At 43.0% G+C, this 15054-nt stretch overlaps 1 protein-coding gene across 6 annotated transcripts in view; it reads left to right on the forward strand.

The window, feature by feature from the left end:
• Positions 1–15054, forward strand: part of LOC112247745 (proteoglycan 4) — a 42238-nt gene that overhangs the window by 6870 nt on the left and 20314 nt on the right. For 2 of the 6 annotated variants that reach the window (XM_042303389.1, XM_042303388.1), the window contains exons 5-13: positions 1103–1129; positions 1239–1301; positions 2419–2499; positions 3847–3927; positions 4495–4557; positions 4691–5323; positions 5601–5651; positions 10832–10891; positions 11012–11089. In XM_042303389.1, coding sequence (XP_042159323.1) covers positions 1103–1129; positions 1239–1301; positions 2419–2499; positions 3847–3927; positions 4495–4557; positions 4691–5323; positions 5601–5651; positions 10832–10891; positions 11012–11089 — 1137 coding nt within the window. The remainder of the gene's footprint in view (positions 1–1102; positions 1130–1238; positions 1302–2418; positions 2500–3846; positions 3928–4494; positions 4558–4690; positions 5324–5600; positions 5652–10831; positions 10892–11011; positions 11090–15054) is intronic. The other 4 variants (XM_042303393.1, XM_042303391.1, XM_042303390.1 and 1 more) reach the window with 3 other exon arrangements.

The following is a 15054-nucleotide window of genomic DNA, read 5'->3' on the forward strand; positions in this document are numbered from 1 at the left end:
ACTCAACATTACACCCACCCACCCACCTCAACACTACACACTGACCCCCACCTCAACATTACACACTGACCCCCACCTCAACACTACACACCCACCCACCTCAACACTACACACTGACACCCACCTCAACACTAAACACTGACCCCCACCTCAACACTAAACACTGACAATACACGCTGACCCCCACCTCAACACTACACACTGACTCCCACCTCAACACTACATACTGACACCCACCTCAACACTACACACCCACCTCAACACTACACACTGACACCCACCTCAACACTACACACTGACACCCACCTCAACACTACACACTGACACCCACCTCAACATTATACACCCACCTCAACACTACACACTGACTCCCACCTCAACACTACATACTGACACCCACCTCAACATTACACACCCACCTCAACACTACACACTGACCCCCACCTCAACATTACACACTGACCCCCACCTCAACACTACACACCCACCCACCTCAACACTACACACTGACCCCCACCTCAACAGTACACACTGACACCCACCTCAACACTACATACTGACCCCCACCTCAACACTACACACCCACCCACCTCAACACTACACACTGACCCCCACCTCAACAGTACACACTGACACCCACCTCAACACTACATACTGACCCCCACCTCAACACTACACACCCACCCACCTCAACACTACACACTGACCCCCACCTCAACAGTACACACTGACACCCACCTCAACACTACATACTGACCCCCACCTCAACACTACACACCCACCCACCTCAACACTACACACTGACCCCCACCTCAACAGTACACACTGACACCCACCTCAACACTACATACTGACCCCCACCTCAACACTACATACTGACCCCCACCTCAACACTACACACTGACCCCCACCTCAACACTACACACTGACCCCCACCTCAACACTACACACTGACCCCCACCTCAACACTACACACTGACCCCCACCTCAACACTACATACTGACCCCCACCTCAACACTACACACTGACACCTCAAAACACAAACCACAAAACATGTTCTTCATCATAAACTGCCCACAAACTTCTCATTCCTAAATAAAGAGCAACATCTCCAGGATGCCTCATCAGGTAAAACAGACCTCCACCATTGTATCACTTGGTCAACTGCTTATTCAATGTAATACATTCATTAATTGTGAATAATCCAAAAGGTGAATAATCGTATATATTTTTTCAGAGGGGTTTTTACCGAGACAGACACCAAGCCTGCTGCCAACTCATCAACATCCAATGGCTTCAGGTAAATAAAGTACTGTCACAGCTCTACTGGCAGCAGTAATGTCACAGCTCTACTGGCAGTGTAATGTCACAGCTCTACTGGCAGCAGTAATGTCACAGCTCTACTGACAGCAGTAGTGTCACAGCTCTACTGACAGCAGTAATGTCAGAGGTCTACTGACAGCAGTAATGTCAGAGGTCTACTGACAGCAGTAATTTCACAGTTCTACTGACTGCAGTAATGTCAGAGGTCTACTGACAGCAGTAATGTCACAGCTCTACTGGCAGCAGTAATGTCACAGTTCTACTGACAGCAGTAATGTCACAGTTCTACTGACAGCAGTATTGTCAGAGGTCTACTGACAGCAGTAATTTCACAGTTCTACTGACTGCAGTAATGTCAGAGGTCTACTGACAGCAGTAATGTCACAGCTCTACTGGCAGCAGTAATGTCACAGGTCTACTGACAGCAGTAATGTCAGAGGTCTACTGACAGCAGTAATGTCACAGCTCTACTGACAGCAGTAATGTCACAGCTCTACTGACAGCAGTAATGTCACAGCTCTACTGGCAGCAGTAATGTCACAGTTCTACTGACAGCAGTAATGTCACAGCTCTACTGGCAGCAGTAATGTCAGAGCTCTACTGGCAGCAGTTATGTCACAGCTCTACTGGCAGCAGTTATGTCACAGCTCTACTGGCAGCAGTAATGTCAGAGCTCTACTGGCAGCAGTAATGTCAGAGGTCTACTGGCAGCAGTAATGTCACAGCTCTACTGGCAGCAGTAATGTCAGAGGTCTACTGGCAGCAGTTATGTCAGAGCTCTACTGGCAGCAGTTATGTCAGAGGCTCTACTGACAGCAGGGACTCTATTAAATAGAGTAGAGTCTATTCTGTGTACTCAGTCTATCATTTAGACAGCCAATGCCCTGTTAGATGGCTCAACATCCAGCTTCACCAAGAGTCCTTCAGAGAGCTACAAGAGAATGTAAACCTTATACAATTCATACGAGTAAACTCGGTGAATGTGTTTGAGTGTGTGATGCTGTGTGGGGTGAAGGATTATCAGAGATAACTGTAGTGACTTAAGGGAATGTGTTTGATAAGTACTGTATGTGTGTGTGTGTCCTTCCCTCCAGAGCTCCTCACACAGTGCGTCCCACCTCAAACCTCCCAGTTCAAACTGAGGACCAGCTTTCTCCAGAGGAGAAGGAGAAATGGTGAGAAACACAAAAAAGTGCATCCCAAAATGCACCCTATTCCCTTTATAGAGGTCTACTTTTGAGCAGAGCCCTATACTGTATAGGGCCATATATAGGGAATAGGGTGCCATTTCAGATGCAGCCTGTGAAACTCTTATTTTACCTCAGAAAATATGTCACGTCAAGGAAAAACAAGTAATCTCTTTCTTCTCTCTCTCTCTGTCTCTCTCTTTCTCTCTGTCTCTCTGACTCTGTCTCTCTGTCTCTGTCTCTCTGTCTCTCTCTCTCTGTCTCTCTCTCTCTCTGTCTCTGTCTCTCTGTCTCTCTCTCTCTTTCTCTCTGTCTCTCTCTCTTTGTCTCTCTCTCTTTCTCCCTCTCTCTCTCTGTCTCTCGCTCTCTCTCTCTCTCGCTCTGTCTCTGTGTCTCTCTGTTTGTCTCTCTCTGTGTCTCTCTGTTTGTCTCTTTCTTTCTGTATCTCTGTGTGTCTCTTTGTCTCTCTCTGTCTCTCTCTGTGTCTCTCTCTCTGTCTCTTTGTCTCTCTCTCTGTGTCTCTCTGTCTCTCTTTCTCAATTCAATTCAAGGGGCTTTATTGGGATGAGAAACATATGTTTACATTGCCAAAGCAAGTGAAATAGATAATAAACAAAAGTGAAATAAACAATACAAAATGTACAGTAAACATTACACTCACATGTTGAATGTCATATTATACAGTGTTGTAATGATGTGCAAATAATTAAAGTACAAAAGGGAAAATGAATCAACATAAATATGTGTTGTAACAACAGGTCACAAATCTTGCTGCTGTGATGGCACACTGTGGTATTTCACCCAGTGTGCACATAGCCTGTCTTCCCTGGGAGTTTATCAAAATTGGATTTGTTTTTCGAATTCTTTGTGGATCTGTGTAATCTGAGGGAAATATATGTCTCTAATATGGTCATACATTTGGCAGGAGGTTAGGAAGTGCAGCTCAGTTTCCACCTCATCTTGTGGGCAGTGTGCACATAGCCTGTCTTCTCTTGAGAGCCATGTCTGCCTACGGCGGCCTTTCTCAATAGCAAGGCTATGCTCACTGAGTCTGTACATAGTCAAAGATTTCCTTAAGTTTGGATCAGTCACAGTGGTCAGGTATTCTGCCACTCTGTTCAGGGCCAAATAGCATTCTAGTTTGCTCTGGTTTTTTTGTAAATTATTTCCAATGTATCAAGTAATTATCTCTGTCTATCTCTCTCTATCTTTCTCTCTTTCCTCCCTGACTCCCTCATTCTCTCTCTCTCTCTGTCTCTGTCTATCTCTCTCTATCTTTCTCTCTTTCCTCCCTGACTCCCTCATTCTCTCTCTCTCTCTCCATCTGTCCATCAGGGAGGAAGCAGCCATGAACGTGCTCAAGACCTCTTCAGTTCGACAACGCTCCTATGTCCTCTCAGCCGCCAATAAATATGAGTATGTACCTCTCTCTTTCCCTTTCTTTCTCTCTTTCTCTCTTTCCCTTTCTTTCTTTCTTTCTCTCTTTCTTTCTTTCTTTCTCTCTTTCTTTCTTTCTTTCTCTCTCTTTCTCTCTTTCACTCGTTCACTCTTTCTTTCTTTCTTTCTCTCTTTCTTTCTCTCTTTCTTTCTCTCTTTCTCTCTTTCTTTCTTTCTTTCTTTCTTTCTTTCTTTCTTTCTTTCTTTCTTTCACTCTCTCTCTCTCTTTCTTTCTTTCTTTCTTTCTTTCTTTCTCTCTTTCACTCTCTCTCTCTTTCTCTCTTTCTTTCTTTCTCTCACTCTTTCTCTCACTCTTTCTCTCTTTCACTCGTTCACTCTTTCTTTCTTTCTCTCTCTCTTTCTCTCTTTCTTTCTTTCTCTCTTTCTCTCTCTCTTTCTTTCTTTCTCTCTTTCTTTCTTTCACTCTTTCACTCTTTCACTCTTTCACTCTCTCCATCTCTTTCACTCTCTCCATCTCTTTCTCTCTCTCCATCTCTCTATTCCTCTGTTTGTGTCTTATCATCTGTTCTCCTGTTCACCTGACAGTTGTACTGACAAACCACCAGAAACCTCCCTGACCACAGATGTTACATCTTTTGTGGCTAAAAGGTAATTGATGCCTGTCAAAGAACCGTCCTGACTTGTTTTGTCCCACATGGAAAATGATGATGTTGTCTGAAAGGAAAGGCTTGACGGGAGATGTTTGTTTTTCTGACATGTTGTTTTTCTTGTGTGTCTAAAGGGTGGTGATCACAGACAATGATGACTCTGTCTTCACCGAGACTCCCTCTGTCCCCAAAGAACCAGCTGCACTATCTGTGAAAGACGTCTCTCCTGTTTCTGTGAAAGACGTCTCTCCTGTATCTGTGAAAGACGTCTCTCCTGTTTCTGTGAAAGACGTCTCTCCTGTTTCTGTGAAAGACGTCCCTCCTGTTTCTGTGAAAGACGTCCCTTCTGTATCTGTGAAAGACGTCTCTCCTGTTTCTGTGAAAGACGTCCCTTCTGTATCTGTGAAAGACGTCTCTCCTGTTTCTGTGAAAGACGTCTCTCCTGTATCTGTGAAAGACGTCCCTTCTGTATCTGTGAAAGACGTCCCTTCTGTATCTGTGGAGGACATCCATGTATGTGCGAAAGACGTCCTCCTGCCAACCCCTGTCATAGTTGACACCCCAGCAGTGATTGACCCTTATGAGGGCATGAAGCCAGGGCTTACCAAAGTGGCCACTGAGCTGTCCCCAGAGAGTAGTGTCCTGTTGAAAGTAGTCTCCCCAGTGTCCCCTGTCCCATACAAACCAGTGAAGACAGATCCTGCCCCAGTGGACACACTGACAGCCCTGTCTGACACACTCATCTCCTTCGACACAGGTTCATCCAGGTACAGTATTGATTCATTACTGTATATATTCATTTCAATAAGTATAGATAGAAACATTTGGACGTATTGACCAAACAATGATCAGATATGTTGCACCACAGTGTGTGTAGTGTTGAGACCAGACCATTTTATTTACATTATGGGTAGGGCTCTGGGTGAGACTATTAAAGTTGGTCCAACCCATTGTCTTTAGAAAACCTCCATTATTCAGTTGTACAGTTTGAACCCCAGATAGCTGTAGTCCAACAACACAAAGTGTATCTCCCATCCCCCACAGCTCCAGAGTCCCTGACCCAGTATGGACGGAGACAGCAGAGCCAGAGGACAGGTAGGAAACCACAGAGACACACTTCCTCATTCACGTCATAGTGGGTGATATGAAACCGGTTACAGTAGGTTACTAACGATGTGTATTCATTAGGGCACACCGTACCAAACCGTAACAAAATGTTTTGCAATGAAAACTAGTGTTTATTGGACACCTTCAGGTTAGTCCCTCCCTGTTTCAGGCGTTTGCTTCCGTTTGGTGTCTAGTGAATACACCCCTGGTGTCAACGGTCATTCTATACTTCTATACTGAGTGAACAAAACATTAGGAACACCTTCCTAATAATGAGTTGCACCCCCCTCAGAACAGCCTCAATTCATTGGGGCTATGGACAATACAAGTTGTTGAAAGCGTTCCACAAGGATGCTGCCCCATGTTGACTCCAATGCTTCCCACAGTTGTGTCAAGTTGGCTGAATGTCCTTTGGGCGGTGGACCATTCTTGAATCACGTGTGAAACTGTTAAGTGTGAAAAACCCAGCAGCGTTGCAGTGCTCGACACAAACTGGTGGAACCTGGCACTTACTACCATACTCCGTTCAAAGGCTTTTAAATATTTTGTCTTGCCTATTCACCCTCTGAATGGCACAGACACCATCCATGTCTCAATTGTCTGAAGGCATAAAAACGTTTCTTTAACCCATCTCCTCCCCTTCATCTACACGGATTGAAGTGGATTTAACAAGTGACATCAATAAGGATCATAGCTTTCAGCTGGATGCCCCTGGTCAGTCTGTCATGTAAACAGCAGGTGTTCTTAATGTTTTGTATACTCAGTGAATATTAAAACACAATCCTGCTGGTGAAGTACCTTAAATAGAACCAAAAGAGGAAGTGATCAAACAACTTTTGATACAGAATTAAATGTGGTTTTACACAGGGGTTGTACAGTGTGTGCATGATTGCTAGCCAGGTGCTGCTATAATAGCCTGTTATCTGCTGCTATAATAACCTGTTATCTGCTGCTATAATAGTCTGTTAGCTGTTATAATAGTCTGTTAGCTGTTATAACTGTCTGTTAGCTGCTGCTATAATAGTCTGTTTGCTGTTATAATAGTCTGTTAGCTGCGGCTATAATAGTCTGTTAGCTGCTGCTATAATAGTCTGTTAGCTGCTGCTATAATAGTCTGTTAGCTGCTGCTATAACAGTCTGTTAGCTGCTGCTATAACAGTCTGTTAGCTGCTGCTATAACAGTCTGTTAGCTGCTGCTATAACAGTCTGTTAGCTGCTGCTATAACAGTCTGTTAGCTGCTGCTATAATAGTCTGTTAGCTGCTACTATAATAGTCTGTTAGCTGTTATAACAGTCTGTTAGCTGCTGCTATAATAGTCTGTTAGCTGTTATAACAGTCTGTTAGAGGCTGCTATAACAGTCTGTTAGCTGCTGCTATAACAGTCTGTTAGCTGCTGCTATAACAGTCTGTTAGCTGCTGCTATAATAGTCTGTTAGCTGCTGCTATAATAGTTTGTTAGCTGTTATAACAGTCTGTTAGCTGCTGCTATAACAGTCTGTTAGCTGCGGCTATAATAGTATGTTAGTTGCTGCTATAACAGTCTGTTAGCTGCTGCTATAACAGTCTGTTAGCTGCTGCTATAACAGTCTGTTAGCTGCTGCTATAACAGTCTGTTAGCTGCTGCTATAACAGTCTGTTAGCTGCTGCTATAACAGTCTGTTAGCTGCTGCTATAATAGTCTGTTAGCTGCTGCTATAATAGTCGGTTAGCTGCTGCTATAACAGTCTGTTATCTGCTGCTATAACAGTCTGTTAGCTGCGGCTATAATAGTTTGTTAGCTGTTATAACAGTCTGTTAGCTGCTGCTATAACTGTCAGTTAGATGTTATAACAGTCTGTTAGCTGCTGCTATAACAGTCTGTTAGCTGTTATAACAGTCTGTTAGCTGCTGCTATAACAGTCTGTTAGCTGCTGCTATAACAGTCTGTTAGCTGCTGCTATAACAGTCTGTTAGCTGTTATAACAGTCTGTTAGCGGCTGCTATAACTGTCAGTTAGATGTTATAACAGTCTGTTAGCTGCTGCTATAACAGTCTGTTAGCTGTTATAACAGTCTGTTAGCTGTTATAACAGTCTGTTAGCTGCTGCTATAACAGTCTGTTAGCTGCTGCTATAACAGTCTGTTAGCTGCTGCTATAACAGTCTGTTAGCTGTTATAACAGTCTGTTAGCTGCTGCTATAACAGTTCTGCTGCTATAACAGTCTGTTAGCTGCTATAACAGTCTGTTAGCTGTTATAACAGTCTGTTAGCTGCTGCTATAACAGTCTGTTAGCTGCTGCTATAACAGTCTGTTAGCTGTTATAACAGTCTGTTAGCTGCTGCTATAACAGTCTGTTAGCTGCTATAACAGTCTGTTAGCTGCTGCTATAACAGTCTGTTAGCTGCTATAAGTCTGTTAGTAACAGTCTGTTAGCTGCTGCTATAACAGTCTGTTAGCTGCTGCTATAACAGTCTGTTAGCTGCTGCTATAACAGTTAGCTGTTAGCTGCTGCTATAACAGTCTGTTAGCTGTTATAACAGTCTGTTAGCTGCTGCTATAACAGTCTGTTAGCTGTTATAACAGTCTGTTAGCTGTTATAACAGTCTGTATAACAGTCTGTTAGCTGCTGCTATAACAGTCTGTTAGCTGTTATAACAGTCTGTTAGCTGCTGCTATAACAGTCTGTTAGCTGTTATAACAGTCTGTTAGCTGCTGCTATAACAGTCTGTTAGCTGCTTATAACAGTTAGCTCAGTTAGCTGCTGCTATAACAGTCTGTTAGCTGTTATAACAGTCTGTTAGCTGCTGCTATAACAGTCTGTTAGCTGTTATAACAGTCTGTTAGCTGTTATAACAGTCTGTTAGCTGCTGCTATAACAGTCTGTTAGCTGCTGCTATAACAGTCTGTTAGCTGCTGCTATAACAGTCTGTTAGCTGTTATAACAGTCTGTTAGCTGCTGCTATAACAGTCTGTTAGCTGTTATAACAGTCTGTTAGCGGCTGCTATAACAGTCTGTTAGCTGCTGCTATAACAGTCTGTTAGCTGTTATAACAGTCTGTTAGCGGCTGCTATAACAGTCTGTTAGCTGTTATAACAGTCTGTTAGCTGCTGCTATAACAGTCTGTTAGCTGCTGCTATAACAGTCTGTTAGCTGTTATAACAGTCTGTTAGCTGCTGCTATAACAGTCTGTTAGCTGTTATAACAGTCTGTTAGCTGCTGCTATAACAGTCTGTTTGCTGTTATAACAGTCTGTTAGCTGCTGCTATAACAGTCTGTTAGCTGCTGCTATAACAGTCTGTTAGCTGCTGCTATAACAGTCTGTTAGCTGCTGCTATAACAGTCTGTTAGCTGCTGCTATAACAGTCTGTTAACAGTCTGCTGTTATAACAGTCTGTTAGCTGCTGCTATAACAGCTGCTATAACAGTCTGTTAGCTGCTGCTATAACAGTCTGTTAGCTGCTGCTATAACAGGCTGTTAGCTGCTGCTATAACAGTCTGTTAGCTGCTGCTATAACAGTCTGTTAGCTGTTATAACAGTCTGTTAGCGGCTGCTATAACAGTCTGTTAGCTGTTATAACAGTCTGTTAGCGGCTGCTGTCTGTTAGCTATAACAGTCTGTTAGCTGCTGCTATAACAGTCTGTTAGCTGCTGCTATAACAGTCTGTTAGCTGCTGCTATAACAGTCTGTTAGCTGTTATAACAGTCTGTTAGCTGCTGCTATAACAGTCTGTTAGCTGCTATAACAGTCTGTTAGCTGCTGCTATAACAGTCTGTTAGCTGCTATAATAGTCTGTTAGCTGCTGCTATAACAGTCTGTTAGCTGCTGCTATAACAGTCTGTTAGCTGCTGCTATAACAGTCTGTTAGCTGCTGCTATAACAGTCTGTTAGCTGTTATAACAGTCTGTTAGCTGCTGCTATAACAGTCTGTTAGCTGTTATAACAGTCTGTTAGCTGTTATAACAGTCAGTTAGCTGCTGCTATAACAGTCTGTTAGCTGTTATAACAGTCTGTTAGCTGCTGCTATAACAGTCTGTTAGCTGTTATAACAGTCTGTTAGCTGCTGCTATAACAGTCTGTTAGCTGTTATAACAGTCAGTTAGCTGCTGCTATAACAGTCTGTTAGCTGCTATAACAGTATGTTAGCTGCTGCTATAACAGTCTGTTAGCTGTTATAACAGTCTGTTAGCTGCTGCTATAACAGTCTGTTAGCGGCTGCTATAACAGTCTGTTAGCTGCTGCTATAACAGTCTGTTAGCTGCTGCTATAACAGTCTGTTAGCTGTTATAACAGTCTGTTAGCTGCTGCTATAACAGTCTGTTAGCTGTTATAACAGTCTGTTAGCGGCTGCTATAACAGTCTGTTAGCTGCTGCTATAACAGTCTGTTAGCTGTTATAACAGTCTGTTAGCGGCTGCTATAACAGTCTGTTAGCTGTTATAACAGTCTGTTAGCTGCTGCTATAACAGTCTGTTAGCTGCTGCTATAACAGTCTGTTAGCTGTTATAACAGTCTGTTAGCTGCTGCTATAACAGTCTGTTAGCTGTTATAACAGTCTGTTAGCTGCTGCTATAACAGTCTGTTTGCTGTTATAACAGTCTGTTAGCTGCTGCTATAACAGTCTGTTAGCTGCTGCTATAACAGTCTGTTAGCTGCTGCTATAACAGTCTGTTAGCTGCTGCTATAACAGTCTGTTAGCTGTTATAACAGTCTGTTAGCTGCTGCTATAACAGTCTGTTAGCTGTTATAACAGTCTGTTAGCGGCTGCTATAACAGTCTGTTAGCTGCTGCTATAACAGGCTGTTAGCTGCTGCTATAACAGTCTGTTAGCTGCTGCTATAACAGTCTGTTAGCTGTTATAACAGTCTGTTAGCGGCTGCTATAACAGTCTGTTAGCTGTTATAACAGTCTGTTAGCGGCTGCTATAACAGTCTGTTAGCTGCTGCTATAACAGTCTGTTAGCTGCTGCTATAACAGTCTGTTAGCTGCTGCTATAACAGTCTGTTAGCTGTTATAACAGTCTGTTAGCTGCTGCTATAACAGTCTGTTAGCTGTTATAACAGTCTGTTAGCGGCTGCTATAACAGTCTGTTAGCTGCTGCTATAACAGTCTGTTAGCTGCTGCTATAACAGTCAGTTAGATGTAAACCGTTGTGCTCTTCTATTCAAGTCCTCTCTGTCTTGTCTACAGAGTGCATGGTGATCCAATCCCTCAGCTCATGGTTGATGATCTCCTCTCTCTCACTAACAGGTTTGTTCCAACATAAAAAAAAAAAATAATCTTTACATTTTTAAAAATGTAATACGACAATGTATCATGTCACACTATAAGCCTTGTAATTATATTTCGACTCTCCTCTCCTCTGTGTAGTCTAGAAGAGGAGTTGGTAATGCCGATCCCTCCCAGCCCAGGATCTAGGAGTCAGGAGCTTCTCAGTGGATCAGACAGGTGGGAAGAGACGAGACCCCTTATATAAGACACTAATTCAATCCTCCATACATCACAGTACAACTGTGTCTCTGGTTCTGATGGACCAGGGGTTAGGAGGCAACTTACTTACCAACTGTGTCTGTAGTTCTGATAGGCCAGTGGTTAGGGGGAAACTTACTGACCAACTGTGTCTGTAGTTCTGATAGGCCAGTGGTTAGGCGGCAACTTACTGACCAACTGTGTTTGTAGTTCTGATAGGCCAGTGGTTAGGGGGAAACTTACTGACCAACTGTGTCTGTAGTTCTGATAGGCCAGTGGTTAGGGGGAAACCTACTGACCAACTGTGTCTCTGGTTGTCAATTCTTCATGCTCGTTCTCTCCCTCTAGCCTTTAACCTCTACACCCTCCCCGTAGCCTCTACCCTCTCCTGCTAGCCTCTACCCTCTCCCGCTAGCCTCTACCCTCTCCCGCTAGCCTCTACCCTCTCCAACCTAGCCTCTACCCTCTCCCGCTAGCCTCTACCCTCTCCAACCTAGCCTCTACCCTCTCCCGCTAGCCTCTACCCTCTCCAACCTAGCCTCTACCCTCTCCCGCTAGCCTCTACCCTCTCCCGTTAGCCTCTACACTCTCCCGCTAGCCTCTACCCTCTCCAGCTAGCCTCTTACTTTGACTACCTGCCACTACTAAATCTACTAATACTACTACTACTATTACCTGTCACTACTAAATCTACTACTATTACTACTACTATTACCTGTCACTACTAAATCTACTACTATTACTACTACCTGTCACTACTAAATCTACTAATACTACTACTACTATTCCCTGTCACTACTAAATCTACTACTACTACTATTACCTGTCACTAATAAATCTACTACTATTACTACTACCTGTCACTACTAAATCTACTACTACTAATACTACCTGCCACTACTAAATCTACTACTACTAATACTACCTGTCACTACTAAATCTACTACTACTAATACTACCTGTCACTACTAAATCTACTACTACTAATACTACCTGCCACTACTAAATCTACTACTACTAATACTACCTGTCACTACTAAATCTACTACTACCACTACTACCTGTCACTACTAAATCTACTACTACTACCTGTCACTACTAAATCTACTACTACTACCTGTCAATACTAAATCTACTACTACTACTAACTGTCACTACTAAATCTACTACTACTACCTGTCAATACTAAATCTACTACTACTACTACCTGTCACTACTAAATCTACTACTAATACTACCTGCCACTACCAATGCAATCTCACCATGCAATCTCACCATGCAATCTCACCATGCAGTCACTACTAAATCTACTACTACGAATACTACCTGTCACTACTAAATCTACTACTACTGTTACTGCCTGCCACTACTAAATCTACTACTACTGCTACTACTACCACTACTACTACTACTACTACTACTACTACTAAATATACTACTACTACTACTACTACTACTAAATCTACTACTACTACTACTACTACTACTACTACTACCACTACTACTACTACTACTACTACTACTTCATTGTGTTCAATTCTAACAGTAACATCAGAGATATTGTCTCGACAGAGGTAGTGTCCCCTGACAGTTCGACCCCTAGTACTGAGAGAGAACACCTGGTCTACTGAGAGAGAGAACACCTGTTAGATATACTGTACCTGTCTACTGAGAGAGACCACCTGTTAGATATACTGTACCTGTCTACTGAGAGAGAACACCTGTTAGATATACTGTACCTGTCTACTGAGAGAGAGAACACCTGTTAGATATACTGTACCTGTCTACTGAGAGAGACCACCTGTTAGATATACTGTACCTGTCTACTGAGAGAGAGAGAGAACACCTGTTAGATATACTGTACCTGTCTACTGAGAGAGACCACCTGTTAGATATACTGTACCTGTCTACTGAGAGAGAACACCTGTTAGATATACTGTACCTGTCTACTGAGAGAGAACACCTGTTAGATATACTGTACCTGTCTACTGAGAGAGACCACCTGTTAGATATACTGTACCTGTCTACTGAGAGAGAACACCTGTTAGATATACTGTACCTGTCTACTGAGAGAGAACACCTGTTAGATATACTGTACCTGTCTACTGAGAGAGACCACCTGTTAGATATACTGTACCTGTCTACTGAGAGAGAACACCTGTTAGATATACTGTACCTGTCTACTGAGAGAGACTACCTGTTAGATGTACTGTACTGGTCTACTGAGAGAGACCACCTGTTAGATATACTGTACCTGTCTACTGAGAGAGACCACCTGTTAGATATACTGTACCTGTCTACTGAGAGAGACCACCTGTTAGATATACTGTACCTGTCTACTGAGAGAGAACACCTGTTAGATATACTGTACCTGTCTACTGAGAGAGAACACCTGTTAGATATACTGTACCTGTCTACTGAGAGACCACCTGTTAGATATACTGTACCTGTCTACTGAGAGAGAACACCTGTTAGATATACTGTACCTGTCTACTGAGAGAGAACACCTGTTAGATATACTGTACCTGTCTACTGAGAGACAACACCTGTTAGATATACTGTACCTGTCTACTGAGAGAGACCACCTGTTAGATATACTGTACCTGTCTACTGAGAGAGACCACCTGTTAGATATACTGTACCTGTCTACTGAGAGAGAGACCACCTGTTAGATATACTGTATCTGTCTACTGAGAGAGAACACCTGTTAGATATACTGTACTGGTCTACTGAGAGAGAGAGAGAACACCTGTTAGATATACTGTACCTGTCTACTGAGAGAGAACACCTGTTAGATATACTGTACTGGTCTACTGAGAGAGAGAGAGACCACCTGTTAGATATACTGTACCTGTCTACTGAGAGAGAACACCTGTTAGATATACTGTACCTGTCTACTGAGAGAGACCACCTGTTAGATATACTGTACCTGTCTACTGAGAGAGACCACCTGTTAGATATACTGTACCTGTCTACTGAGAGAGAACACCTGTTAGATATACTGTACCTGTCTACTGAGAGAGACCACCTGTTAGATATACTGTACCTGTCTACTGAGAGAGACCACCTGTTAGATATACTGTACCTGTCTACTGAGAGAGAACACCTGTTAGATATACTGTACCTGTCTACTGAGAGAGACCACCTGTTAGATATACTGTACCTGTCTACTGAGAGAGACCACCTGTTAGATGTACTGTACCTGTCTACTGAGAGAGACCACCTGTTAGATATACTGTACCTGTCTACTGAGAGAGACCACCTGTTAGATATACTGTACCTGTCTACTGAGAGAGAACACCTGTTAGATATGCTGTACCTGTCTACTGAGAGAGACCACCTGTTAGATGTACTGTACTGGTCTACTGAGAGAGACCACCTGTTAGATATACTGTACCTGTCTACTGAGAGAGACCACCTGTTAGATATGCTGTACCTGTCTACTGAGAGAGAACACCTGTTAGATATACTGTACCTGTCTACTGAGAGAGACCACCTGTTAGATATGCTGTACCTGTCTACTGAGAGAGAACACCTGTTAGATATACTGTACCTGTCTACTGAGAGAGAACACCTGTTACATATACTGTACCTGTCTACTGAGAGAGACCACCTGTTAGATATACTGTACCTGTCTACTGAGAGAGACCACCTGTTAGATATACTGTACCTGTCTACTGAGAGAGACCACCTGTTAGATATACTGTACCTGTCTACTGAGAGAGAACACCTGTTAGATATACTGTACCTGTCTACTGAGAGAGACCACCTGTTAGATATACTGTACCTGTCTACTGAGAGAGACCACCTGTTAGATATACTGTACCTGTCTACTGAGAGAGAACACCTGTTACATATACTGTACCTGTCTACTGAGAGAGAACACCTGTTAGATATACTGTACTGGTCTACTGAGAGAGAACACCTGTTAGATATACTGTACT

Source organism: Oncorhynchus tshawytscha, linkage group LG21 (genome assembly GCF_018296145.1).
Source record: "Oncorhynchus tshawytscha isolate Ot180627B linkage group LG21, Otsh_v2.0, whole genome shotgun sequence".
NCBI classification, from domain to species: domain Eukaryota; kingdom Metazoa; phylum Chordata; class Actinopteri; order Salmoniformes; family Salmonidae; genus Oncorhynchus; species Oncorhynchus tshawytscha.